At 41.1% G+C, this 13,879-nt stretch overlaps 1 protein-coding gene across 1 annotated transcript in view; it reads right to left on the bottom strand.

The window, feature by feature from the left end:
• LOC134572772 (uncharacterized) overlaps window positions 1-13,265 on the bottom strand; it is a 39,557-nt gene extending 26,292 nt beyond the window's left edge. Inside the window, exons 1-2 of the mRNA XM_063431955.1 lie at window positions 13,198-13,265; window positions 7,057-7,279 (exon numbers count right to left, since the gene is read on the bottom strand). Coding sequence (XP_063288025.1) covers window positions 7,057-7,181 — 125 coding nt within the window. The 5' untranslated portion in view covers window positions 7,182-7,279; window positions 13,198-13,265. The remainder of the gene's footprint in view (window positions 1-7,056; window positions 7,280-13,197) is intronic.
• Window positions 13,266-13,879: the final 614 nt, after the last annotated feature.

Genomic DNA, 13,879 nt, shown 5'->3' on the forward strand with positions numbered 1-13,879 from the left:
TCAATATGGATAAAAATTTTGCTGCAAATTAACCCATTGCTTGTTAAGACAGACAGCCGACAACTGCAATGGCGGAGCCGAGTAAGAAATAATAATAAAAAGCAGTTTGCTTCCTATGAAAACTGTAGGTTTTGTTTTAGTTTAGGCTTTGATCTTTTCCATACATTTTTGCACTGAACTGGGTATGGTAAAATATGAAGAAAGTCAACAAAAAACATATATTTTTACATTTTAGAAAAAATATATATTTTTAAATTTTTGCATATATAAATCTGTACTATGCCATCAGAGCAAAGGTAGGAAGGAGGGGAGAGAAAGATGAATAAGGTATCTATAAGAAGAGAGAAACAGGGAAAGTGGAATGAGGACTATATGAAACAAGAAGGAGGAGACAAGTGACGGAAGAAAGGGATATGGGCAGAGGGCTGCAAGTGGGGAGAGGGGAAGAGATCATGTTTGGAAAGATACATGAATAGATGTGGATGGAGAGAAGTGCAAGGGGCCTATAGTGATAGAAGCCCAATGCACAAACACACACCTGCATACATGCACACTAACCCTTCACACAGATATACTCCTGCATGCACATACTGGTACTCTGCAAAAAACACACTAGTGTATTCACACACTAATACGCCATACAAAAACACCCCTCATTCACAGGCACACCCTAACACTCCACAAAAGTATATCCTTACATTCACCCACAATGTAACACCCAATGCAAATATACGCTTGCATTTTGTACCTATTTTTAACATTGGAGTGTTGCATTTTACATTTATAATGTATTTCTTTTTAAAATAGAAAAGGAAATTAAAAAAAAACTAATGAAACTTAGCACCGGCTATATAGAGAGCTTTCTGCCAAACACATGCTTCTCATAGTAGAGAAGTACTGGACATTACTCTATGAGAAGTCCTGAACACACTTGGTATCATCATGCTCTGCATGATCACAAACACAATATGAAGATCTTTAAAATGTCCATTGCCAAAGAAAAGGAACATGATCCATGCACTAAAAGCACTTAGATTATTGGTGTCTCTTTAATCATGACAGGTGCATTGTCGTCACATGCAGGGCCGTCTTTACCGCGGGGCAAACGGGGCAGCTGCCCCGAGCCCAGTTACTCCTGGGGGGCCGAAAGCAGCTGCACCGTGGGCCTCGGTGGCCTCAAGCATTTCTCCCACCCACCAGTGCAGCCACACACTAAGGAGGCCCATCGGGTGTGCCATGCACTAAGGGCCACCCGGTGGGTTTCTGTCAGCAGGGGCCCGGTCTTGCACTATGGCGCTTTAAGAGCGCGACCGGGCCCTCTTGCTTTTCGGCAGCCGGCTGGGAGGAAGTGACGGCCGCAAGTCACTTTCTACCATAAAGAGAGGAGCGCGCGGGAGGAGGAAGTGGCAGAGCGGAGGGATCTGGGCCAAGCTAGCCAGACCCCAACTCCCAACAGCTTCAGCCACCAGTGGGAAAGCCAGTGTGTGTGTGTATCTGTGAACGTCTCAGTATATGTCTATATGTCATTATGTCTGCCTGTGTGTGTCAGTATGTCTGTCAGTGTGTGTGTGTGTCAGTATGCCTGTCAGTGTGTGTGTCAGTATGCCTGTCAGTGTGTGTGTCAGTATGCCTGTCAGTGTGTCTGTGAATGTATGTCGGTATGTCTTAGTATATGTGTGTCAATATGTCTATCAGTGTATGTGTCAGCATGTCAGTATGCCTGTGTGTGTTTGTCAATATGTCTGTCAGTATATTTGTGTGTGTCCGCATGTCTGTTAGTTTATGTGTCTGTGTGTGTCCACATGTATGTCAGTGTGTGCATGTCTGTATCAGTATGGCTCTTTTTGTCAGTATGTGCGTGTGTGTGTTGGTGAATGTGCCAGCATGTCTGTCAGTGTGTCAGTATGTCTCTGTGTCTCTCAGTATATATCTGTCTGTCTATGTGTCAGTATGTCTGTCAGTTTGTGTCTGTCTATAAGGGTATGTTTGTGTGTCAGTTTATCTGTCTCTATGTGTGTATCTATATGTTGTCATTGTGTGTATCTGTGTGTGTGTATCTGTATGAACTCTGTGTGTGTATTTGTGTATCTGCAAGTGTGTCAGGTATGTATATGTGTGTCTGTGTAACTGTGTGTGTGTCAGTATTTGTATCTTTGTGTGTGTCAGGATGTGTATCGGTGTGTCTGTATGTTTGTCAGTGTGTATTTGTATGTTGTCTTTGTGTGTTTCGGTGTATCTGTATGTTGTCAGTATGTGTATCTGTATGTTATTCGTATGTGTGTCTGTGTATCTGTGTCAGGTTGTGTATATATGTGTCAGGTGGTGTATTTGTGTGTCAGTGTGTGTATATCTGTGTGTCTGCATGTGTTTCAGTGTGTGTATATCTACGTTTGTGTTTGTGTGTGTGTGTATATTTACATACATCTCAACATTCACACGCTAACTCTACACACAAATACACCCCTGCATTCAAGCTTCAGCACTACATACAAATACACATCTGTGTTAAACACCAACATTATATGTATACACACCCCTGCATTCAATAACCAACACTACACATAAATACATGCCTACATTCAAACGCCAACACCACATACAAACATATTCCATACAAAAACCTGCTCAGTGCTAAATGCAAACCTGCAAACATGGGTAAATGGTAGAGCCCCAGCTGCATTGCTGGAGTTGCACGACAGATGGGAATCTACCTTTTAAACATCCTTGCAATAAGGAAGCCCAAAAAAATATTCTTGCACCTCTCTACTTTAGGTTACCACTGCGTTAAGGGTGTTAACGTGATTGCACGCCTGGGGAGGGTGTACAGGGTCCAGGGGGCCCAAGCAAATGCTTTGCCCAGGGTCCAATCAATATTAAAGATGGCCCTGGCCATATGGGCAGGTGGAGATTTCCCAAAAACCCATGCCCCACCCCTTTACCAATTAAACACAGCTACTCTAAGGTATTGGTCAAAATGTCTACAGCTTTATTAACAATATAATAATAATATAATAATATCTCAAAATGTCAAAGTATCAACAGAAACATTTAAAGTCATAGCCCCGCCCCTCCATCCATACATCATAATATATATTCCATATGTCATAAAGAAATGTAATGACCCATATAGTAAACATTATAATAACAATGTAACAACACAGAAATATATACAAAATTAAAGTGCAACATAATGATTAACAACCTCCTGGTAGAGGTATACCCGGATACCCCTACACCTCCAAAGTTCTGAGTCACCAACGGGCTCAAAACCAACATTATACCAGCATTGTAACCAACCAATTTGGAACAAGTCAGCCGACTTCCTTAACTCTTCTTAATTAAACCAGAGACCATGTTTCTCTCTAGCCTTCCCCTTACCAACCCCGCTGCTGTGACTAAGAACCACTCAATCTAACCAAGGGAGGGAGGGAGGGACCAATCCAGACTGGGGAGTAATTAGTTGTGACTATACTAAGATGGCCGACCTATTTATACTAGGCCTGCCCCCCAACCTAAACTACCAATCTTAGCCATCCCCACCTAAGCCTCCCTCCAACCCTGTCAAGGTCGCATTTTACTGCGCTTCCTCCATGGGGCTACATTCTTACTGTACACATCTAATAATATAACATCAGTTGCTTACACACATCCACCTTGTAACATACCCTCACCTCACTTCCAAATAACTTGCACCCAACCTCCCTGTCACACATACTCTCACCTACCCATTTACACCCACCATCCTGACACATCCACAGTTCCACACACAATTTACCTACTTCCACCCAGTTATACATTGCCATTCAGCCACCCATCCAACCAACCAACCAACCACATACTATGAACCTGTCATATTCTTCCTAAACTAGAGACATTTCTCCATCCAATTAAACTGTCATTGGTCGTGCAAATGAATACATCACAGAGCTCCACACCGAGCAAACAGTAATGTTTGCTATGTAGGAGTGTATTGCAGAGTTCCTTCGTAAAGTTTCGAAGTTTGTGGTGTGTGGAGATGATTATTACCAAGCCACCATCTGACAGCAAGAAAATGTGTTACCACTAGGGGTGCACCGAAATTCCGGCGGCCGAAAGTATCGGCCGAAAATGGACCTAATCCATTTCGGCCGATATTGGCAAATATCGGCAGAAAATAGGGCGTTGGGATTTGTCACCCACCCAGTAGCTAACCATCAGTGGCGTACATACCAGGGTCGCCCCTGCGACCCGGTATGTACGCTCTGGGCCAGCCTCTTCTCCTGGGGGGCCCAGGAGCCGGCCACCTCCGGGCCCCCCAAGGCTGGCCCTGCTTACACCCGGGGGGCAGTCAGGCTGGCGGGGGCGCGAGGTAGCACTCTCCCCTGAGTGCTTCCTCTTCAGCTCCCTCGCGCACCGCACTGATACCGGAGCCGGAAGATGACGTCATCTTCCGGCACCGGTATCAGTACGCGGCGCGCGAGGGAGCTGAAGAGGAAGCACTCAGGGGAGAGTGCTCCCTCGCGCGCCCGCCAGCCTGACTGCCCGCCGGGTGACCGGCCCCCCAGGAGCCCAACAGCACCACTGGACCCCAGGGAATCCCCTCAGCACTCCAAAAGTTAAGGAGGCTGGGGGGTTGAATAAAAAAAAATGCGTTAGTGTGTGTTAGTGTTACTGTGAGTGTTAGTGTGTGTGAGTGTTAGTGTTACTGTGAGTGTGTGTGTGTGTGTTAGTGTTACTGTGAGTGTTAGTGTTACTGTGAGTGTTAGTGTTACTGTGAGTGTTAGTGTGTGTGAGTGTTACTGTGAGTGTTACTGTGAGTGTTACTGTGAGTGTTAGTGTGTGTGTTAGTGTTACTGTGAGTGTTAGTGTTACTGTGAGTGTTAGTGTTACTGTGTGTTTTAGTGTTAGTGTGTGTGTTAGTGTGTGTGTTAGTGTGTGTGTTACTGTGTGTGTTAGTGTGTGTGTTAGTGTGTGTGTTAGTGTGTGTGTGTTAGTGTGTGTGTTAGTGTGTGTGTTAGTGTGTGTGTTACTGTGAGTGTTATTGTGTGTGTTAGTGTTACTGTGAGTGTTAGTGTGTGTGTTAGTGTTACTGTGAGTGTTAGTGTGTGTAAGTGTTACTGTGAGTGTTAGTGTGTGTGTTAGTGTGAGTGTCAGTGAGTGTGTCTGTTGAGTGTGTCTGTTGAGTGTGTGTCTGCTAGTGAGTGTCAGTGAGTGAGTGTGTTACAATGTGTGTCTGTTACTGAGTGTGTTTGTGTTAGTGAGTCTGTTTGATGTCTGTTAGTGAGTGTGTGTTTGTCAGTGAGAGTGTATGTTTTGTAAGTGAGTGTGTATGTATGTCTGTCGCTGAGTGTGTCTGTCAGTAAATGTGTGTGTCTGTTAGCTAGTGTGTATGACTCTGTTCGTGAGAGTGTGTGTGTGTCTTCAGCACTTACCTTTCTCCAGCGCCGGACTCCCTTGGCGCTGGGGATCCCTCCGCCGCTCAGCTCCGAATGCGCATGCACGGCAAGAGCCGTGCGCGCATTCAAACCGCCCATAGTAAAGCATTACTCAATGCTTTCCTATGGACGTTCAGTGTCTTAGAGTCGCGGAAGCTCCTCTAGCGGCTGTCAGTGAGACAGCCACTAGAGGCTGGATTAATCCTCAGTGAAACATAGCAGTTTCTCTGAAACTGCTATGCTTTCAGCTGCAGGGTTAAAACTAGAGGGACCTGACACCCAGACCACTTCATTGAGCTGATGTGATCTGGGTGTCTGTAGTGGTCCTTTAAGTGTGTGTGCATCTGCATGCACTGGTGTACATACCGCGGTCGCAGCCCTGCAACCCCTGCGACCAGTTGCCCGCCGCCATGTTTTGCGGCCCCGGCCTGCGCAGAGTAAGCGTGCGGGGGGGGCACGGATCAATTTTCGCACCGGGGCCCCATTTGTCATGTGTACGCCACTGCTCACCATCCACCCTGGTACCGCTGTGAGAAGACCGCACACTGCCGCCGCGCAACCTTCTAACCGGAAGTGCCAAACGTGCCGTGAGAGCAGTGGGGCAACCTGCTGTAAAACTACCCACATCGCCTGCGGTAAGTAATTATATTTAATAAAATTAATTACAGAGATTCACAAAGAATCCCCAATCCTGTGGGAAGCCATCCACTTACACAGAAAGTAATTTCTCTTTTTTTTTCTCGCTATTAAGTGATGATTGCCCTGCTGTACAGGAGGCTAATTGTGTCTTAGATAGCCTCCAGGAAGATAAAGTGTATTGCTCTAACAGAGTCTGACTAGTCCTTGCACTCAGACTCAAATGTAAATAAATATACGGTAATTAATAAAATATTATATTATAATTTAATTATATGTAGCCGGGTGACACCAGGGTGATTCCTACCTAGACCATTTTGATTGAATAAAGAAATACACTTTAAGAAACCTATCCTGCTGCAAACATATCCACATCCATTTATTAATTATATTCTGCACGTGCCAATCTGCCAAAAGTGCTTTCTTCAAGTCCCTAGTCCACATTTCTAAATCTTTATTATTAATAAATATTATTGGTATGGTATTCAATTAAATATAAATATATATATATATATATATATATATATAAAATATATATATATATAAAATATATATATATATATATATAAAATATATATATAAATATATATATATATATATTATTCAGTCATATATAGCAAACAGGGTTAACAGATTTTTATTTATATTGGTTTTTTTAAAGCTATTTTCTGTCCAATTTTGGTGTGTTGCTCTCAATAAGGGTGGTTATTTATTTTATTGGCTTGTAGTTTTTCATATTTGATTTATTAAATTCATGAAAAAGAATTATATTAATAAAATCATAGAAAAAAAAAAGTATTTTAAAAGTATTTGGGCAAAAAGGCAGTTTCGGTTTCGGTTTTCGGTCAAGGGCATCCTGAATTTTCGGTTTCGGTTTCGCCCCTGAATTTTCATTTCGGTGCACCCCTAGTTACCACTAATTTTAAGAACACACATTAAATCACAATGTCATGCACTGCTAAAACTATATTCAATAAGGATATTATTACGGAGAATGTTTACTTACTGGTTGGTGATCTTGTTTTTTCGGAACCTCCGTAAATGTTTAGTTAACCCATTGGCTACAATTAGAATTAGTTTGCTGCTGTCAATACGGCACATTTTTTGTTTTGCATTATTATAGATATCCATTATGCCATTGTTTACTTGTTTATAGAGAGGATGATTCTCTATCTCTCCTGGGGCTTTCAGCCACAAATCAATATATGTCTCATAGATGGCCTTAGATACTGTTAAGGGAAAAAATAAAATAAATAAAAAGAGAACAAAGGATATCAAAACAGTTATACAGAGTGTGAGAATTTACAAAGCACATAAATAGCAGACATACAGAGTGTGATCAAAACATTCCATTGAGAAATGAAAATTAAAGAAAGCATCAATACAGACTATGGGAAGCACGTTACTTAAACTAAAAAAAAATGATACCGCTTTACTTACTCAAGGTAAAATATAACTCAAGAAAAAAGATTCATCTTACATCTAAAACTGTTGTCCTTGATAACATACCATTTTTGAAAAAAATTTGAGTAGCTTAAAAAGGGCAGCATGTATTAAATATAAGGTTAGAAAAAAATAATTAAGACCTTGATTTAATATTTTTTGAATAATCTTTTTAAAAAGATTTTTAAGAATATGTATAAAACACATATCATCTATAAAATTATAATCAAATTATGACATAATTTTAAAAGTGTATGCAAAAATATTAAATCATTTGAAAAGCTTATCCACAGAGATTACATCATATTACAAAATATGAAACTGGTAGGGCTTCCAAAAAAAAAAACACACGCTGTCTCAGACAGAAAGTCGATAGGAGAAGGCAGAAAATGAAAAGAGTAGAGCTTACAAAAAAGGGGAATATACGATAACTGACATCCACAGAGACAATAGGGTCCCATGAACCAGCGAGTCACTGTCTATTAGGTCTTATCTGGCCAGGCATCGCTAATCTTGTGATGTTTGTCAATTCTCCATTTAGAGGTTATTTCCTCCATATCATGCTTAAATTAAATTTTTGACATGAATATATCAAAGTATCTCAAAAATATCTTCTCTCCAGTTCTTAACAACGCAGGTAATTGTGGTAATACAAATCTTACTACACAGCTTGAGAATGTTAATGTCATGTTTTGAGAATGTTAATACGAAGACAAGTCAATGCTGGAGACAAATTCAGGAGTGCCGAATCTGGATCTGGATTGATGGATGTATCTGGATGTGGAATTCTCTGCCTGAAGAAGTGGTTTTATCAGAGTCCATACAGATGTTCAAACAGCTACTAGATGCATACTTGCAAAAACATAATATTCAAGTATATAATCTTTCAATGTAGGGTAATAACTGCTTGATCCAAGGATAAATCTGACTGCCATTCTGGGGTCAATAAGGAATTTTTTTCCTAGCTTGTTGCAAAATTGGAATTGATTCAAACTGGGGTTTTTTTGCATTCTTTTGGATCAACAGCAAAAAACAAATGTGAGAAAGGCTGAACTTGATGGACGCAAGTCTCTTTTCAGCTATGTAACTATGTAAGACGAGAATATGGCAATCAGATCATATTCCCACCACGTATGAAAATATGACCGGACAGGATAGACATGGTGAAGCGTACAGGGTGTAAATACCAACATGAAATGTATTAATAACCATTCTCTTTGTTTATGGTGCATAACAAGAGGTTGTAACATGTTGTGACACCCTTTGCCATCCTCCAATCCAACCTTTACTGTTTATCTCACTACCCAGGCCAAACTCCCATAGTCTCTGAAAATGTCTACTTTAGTATTATTGAGCAGACAGTGTATTGTTAATATATTTCCACCAGCAAATCAGTCAGATTTTTATTCCATTTCAAACTGAGTCATGTATGGTAGATCCCGACTTCTCACTACAATTTCCAGGTAATGGGAGATTATTCTTAGGCCAGCTAATGTTTTTGGATTCAGTTTAAAGTCTGAGAGTTTTGAGAACATGGAGATAAACTTGTATAGGCCTGGTAGTTTAAATATGTTCCTTTGATGTGGGGACAGTTCATGTCTAAACTTATTATAGGACATGGCTGTAAAACCGTAAGGGCCTTACCCGTTTTCAGATTTTTCAGGACTAGTAAGACTTTATAAGTCATAATATCCCCCACCAAGTCTGAAGCATCAATATTACTTAATTACCTTAGTTGCCAAGTGCACCACCATTGTAGAGCAATTTGTAGTAAACTGCAAAGTCTTCAACTCTAGGATCAGTAGCTAGTAGTATATCACTTGCATCATGAATCCCGTAAATTTATTATGAAGCTCTCCTCCTTAAACATTTTTAGCCAAAGTGTCAAGTTTGTTGGCCTTTTCAAAGAACAGCCTATCAGTTCTCTGTAATCCTTGAATCACTGCGTCTTAACACAGTCCATTTATTTTCTGAGTGAACATCAGAGATTTCTCGCAGGACTCACAAGTCTCGACTCACCTGACGTGTTGTCACTAGACGTTTAAGTTTTTTTAATCAGGCGGCTCATTGTTTGTTCATATTTATGTTTACGGTTTACAGAGCAATGTATGAAAGTTTACGGTTTAAAGAGGAATGTATGATAAATGCTTTGAATACAACACAAATAAGGCTAACAGGTAAGTTGTCTTGATTATTTTCTGAAAAGTAGAGATTTATGTGAGAGCTGACCTCTGCAATGACATATACCTATTAGTCTTAAGTGTAGTGTTAAACGGTCATGTGACAACCACGATCGCACAGCTGTCAAACATTGTACTATATTGTGAAATCGAATAGTAGTGTTGTCTTGAATACATTTTCCTTTGGTGAAAGTAGAACGTAGCGAAGTCATTCTGTGTTGCATGACTCACTCTTCAGTCATTGCAGTGATTAATCACCCGAAGCAGATGATTAAAAATGCCAGAGTTCAATTGAGAAGAGCAACGGGTTCCTAAAGTCACCCCCAATGAGGAGTAACCGTGGGCTCCATTCTCCAGCATGGAAATTAGTTTCTCATAAAATCATCTGTAATTTTTACTGGGGGGAAAAAACAATCAGGAGGCTAATAATGAACAACGGGATCAAATAGCATACAGCCCCCTGCATTGTTTGGCGGAGGCATGTGCATGGAAAGGTTTTGTGAATAGTTTTCTCTGATGTGAGCTATCGTTCAAACCCTTAATTTTATAAGTAACAAAAGAAACTCCATGGTTGCACCCGGCACCGTACATCAGTAGCAAACAAACAAATCTAATAACACTGGAAGCGGGAGGAGGGACATTGCCAAAAGGAACAAAACACTAGAAGGGTAAAGAAGATGTGTAAAGATGAAAAATAGTAGACGGAGAATAAGAATGATAAAAGCATACTAAAGAAGTAATGAAAACATTGAAAAGTAAGCACAGTAAGTACAGCTACTTACTAAGTAATGCACGGCACAGGCCAAATGCAAGTTTTCACATATGAAAGTTAAAAGAAAAGGTGAAAACGAAACAGCACATTTCAAAAACCAGTCTGTGTTGTTTCAGCCAGACAATACGTTTTGATTTTAAAAAATGAGCTGCCTGCCAAGCATTAGTAATGAGTAAACAGTCAACCGAAAGTAAATTGTACATTGTATGTAAACAATAGGCTCCTATATAATTAGTGAAATATGATAAGTCAAGGAATACGTGAAGGAGCCAGGTATTGAACAGTGCAGACTGTAAACTGGTGTTCCAAAAAACATGCTGCACAAAATCATGCAAAAATATTTTCCAGTAACAGTCAAGTCAACCTAAGTTACCCACTTTTGATGTACTAAATCAGGGGTCCTCAAACTCCGGCCCCCCAGATGTTCCTGAACTACAACTCACACAAACATGATTCTTTGAATTACACAGATAGCCAGAGAATCACCATCTGGGGAGCCGGAGTTTGAGGACCCCTGTACTAAATCATTCATCATACAAATGTAAGTCTAAACACCCTAAAGAGTCACTCTAAGCACCAAAAACACTTTAGGGCAAGAACCCTGTAAATGCAGTCTTTCATTTCAAAGTTCGTTATTCCTTTTAGATAATGGGTTCTGAATTGGAGTGTGACTTTTGTACAGCGTGTGTGCAGTGTGAGTATACCACAGGCATGACTTGGACTGAGCTGTGTCTCCAACAGTGAACATTACTATGCATAGCTCCCTGTAGTGGTTATGTTGCCAAGAGTCTATGGGTGTCCCACATTTTTTCTCAAAAAACAAGGCTTTCCCTGACATGCAAAGATTGCTCCAACAGTCAATTATGATTGATTATGTGGAACTTACACTTGCATGTTATCTTTCTCAATTTTGTCCAGCCTGGACGACAATGATAGACTAAAAGCAATGGGGGAAGATTTGTAATTCTTTATTTTTGTTGTGCATGGTAATCGGTACAGAAAATCAAAGAAATTGTAAATGGTAGGGTTAAAAAGAGGTAACATATAGGTTATTATAATACATGTCTGAATCACTGCACATTTTATTTTAAATCCCGTTTCAATAAACAAGCTAGTTAAACATGTCTAGGGAAGTAGTGTGCTAGCTAGCACAAAAAGTTGTCTAGACATTCAAAATGCATGTATAATGCGTGTAAATGAATGTAAAGCATGGTATAGGCTAAACAGAAAGAAGCAAAATCATAAAGAGTACTGGAAAACATGCTACTACTAACTGAGACATTATACTACAACTGGGTTCGTGTAGTGAACGGAGACACAGAATGCCCTGCATTGCAGACTGGCTTGTTTGTAAATTAGCAGGATCTTGCCGTCAAAAATTCATCCCACCCCACATATGGGCCACTTCAGACAGTCCATCAATATTACAGGAATGTTGTCGTGCTCATCTTCATGCTACATGGTGGGAAAGACTTGTTCCATGTGTGCGAGCTGTAGGTAGGCCGCTGCACCATAGTTCAACACCTCCTAACACCCAGGCTGTAAGTGGAGCCCTCTCTGCTCAGCCAGTGATGCTCATTTGCCCCTCTGCATGGTCTCTGGCTCAAGGCATCACCAGAGGTTGGGAAGCTTGTTGGGTAAGTGGAGATCTAGTCACAAATTTTGTTCAGATGGGCCTCCCTCTTGGAGTGGGATCGGTAATCCAATACCGCAGCTCAGGTTGCAGGCTGAGTAGTGGTGTGAGGTCTGCCATATATGAGCTCCCAGACTTCCTTACAGAGCCTGTAAAATCAGGCTTCAAAGCGCTTCCTCCAAGCCAAGATTGCGGAGCTCTTGTGGTGCTATAAGTGCTACGATGCAGCGGCCCTTTTGGCCGCGCCATGCGGTCGTTTAGTCAGCAGAGGATTCTGTTGTTGTGGAGAAGTATGTTTTTCTAGCAGGGACCGGGAGAACCCCCCACTTGTCTAAAGGAGAAAAGTTGTAGGAGAAGAGTTGCGTGCAGCATGTCCCATGTCTGGAGATCGGGGGCCTAGACCTCTTCCATAACCGGATGATGTGGGCTCTCTGTGTTTGAAGACCACAAGATTATCCTCAGGCTCCTACTCAGTGGTAGGCAGTGCATAAGTCATGCTGAGCTGTTTTCAGTGCAGTTTGTGCATGAGAAGTGTGTTATTGTGCCAGAGCTTTTACAGAGCACGTCTGGCCATCTCGGCTGTCAGGAAGATTTTTTAATACTGTGGAAGTGTAAATTCTACATTATCACTGAAGAAGGGATGCTCTCTATGGTACTGAGGAAAACTCTTGTCAAACCACTCCAAAACGGTTTGGCAAAAAGGTGGTGGCATCCAGAGATGTTTTAGCAACATAACCAATTTGCAGAGTTGCAGTTATGTTGTTTACACTGCCTCTTTTATAAGCATGGACTCATGGGGTAAGTTTACATTCGTGCCAGAACTCCATTAAATCTGATACAAAGCAAAATTTAATAAATAAATTTACCAAATGGACCGATCGGTGGGAAAAGTAGCATGACTACTAGTGAAGTCTTTGTTTTTTTCGCTTGACCAATTATAATTTTTTTTGGTAAACTGAACAGTTATTTGGAAGGTGACACATTTAAATGTGTCTAGGACTTCTGTGTGTCCCTTTTCTGCAGTCGGACTGGCTAAATACACACTTATCCAATTACACTGCATTCATGTGTGATAGTCACGTCAATTGCAGGATATATAAATTAACAAATTTATCATACCTTTTTCAAGGGCATCCCTTACTTTTAAATTGTTAGGGGTATCCACCACGTCCTCCGGTTCCTATGAAAAGAAACAGTCACGATCATTAACTGTACATTTGTGTTTGTAAATAAGGATTGATAAAAGACATTGGTGAATAAATGCAGCTATTTCACTTTAAGGAAACCATGTCCAATTCTATGGGATGCAATGCTATGGAGCGTGAGACTTTTCTAAATTCTCTTAATGTTTTAACAGAAAAAAAATATATCCACAATATTATTTTCAGTTTTCTATTTAAAGGAACACTAAAGCATTAAGAATACAAAACTTTTAGACACCCCTACCCTCCATGCCGCCTGCCATGTTACAGGGCACTAGGGACCACATACATGGCTGCTGACTAACACTGGTCCAGCGGCATCCACCTCTGCCTGCTCAGCCAGGCCCCCAACAAAGACTGCAATTGCTGCAGCAGCATGGGGGCTCTTCAATTCCTTGCTCCTGCCCCTTGCCCTGTAAATGGGGACAAGTGGATCTGTATGTGTGTGTCTGCATGAGTCAGTGTGTGTCTGTATGGATCAGTGTGTGTCTGAATAAGTCAGTGTATGTCTGCATGGGTCAGTGTGTGTGTGTCTGTATGGGTTAGTGTGTGTCTTTATTGGTCAGCGTGTGTCTGTATGTATGGGTCAGTGTGTGTCT

The sequence above is a fragment of the Pelobates fuscus genome, chromosome 9, assembly GCF_036172605.1.
Source record: "Pelobates fuscus isolate aPelFus1 chromosome 9, aPelFus1.pri, whole genome shotgun sequence".
Lineage (NCBI taxonomy): Eukaryota > Metazoa > Chordata > Amphibia > Anura > Pelobatidae > Pelobates > Pelobates fuscus.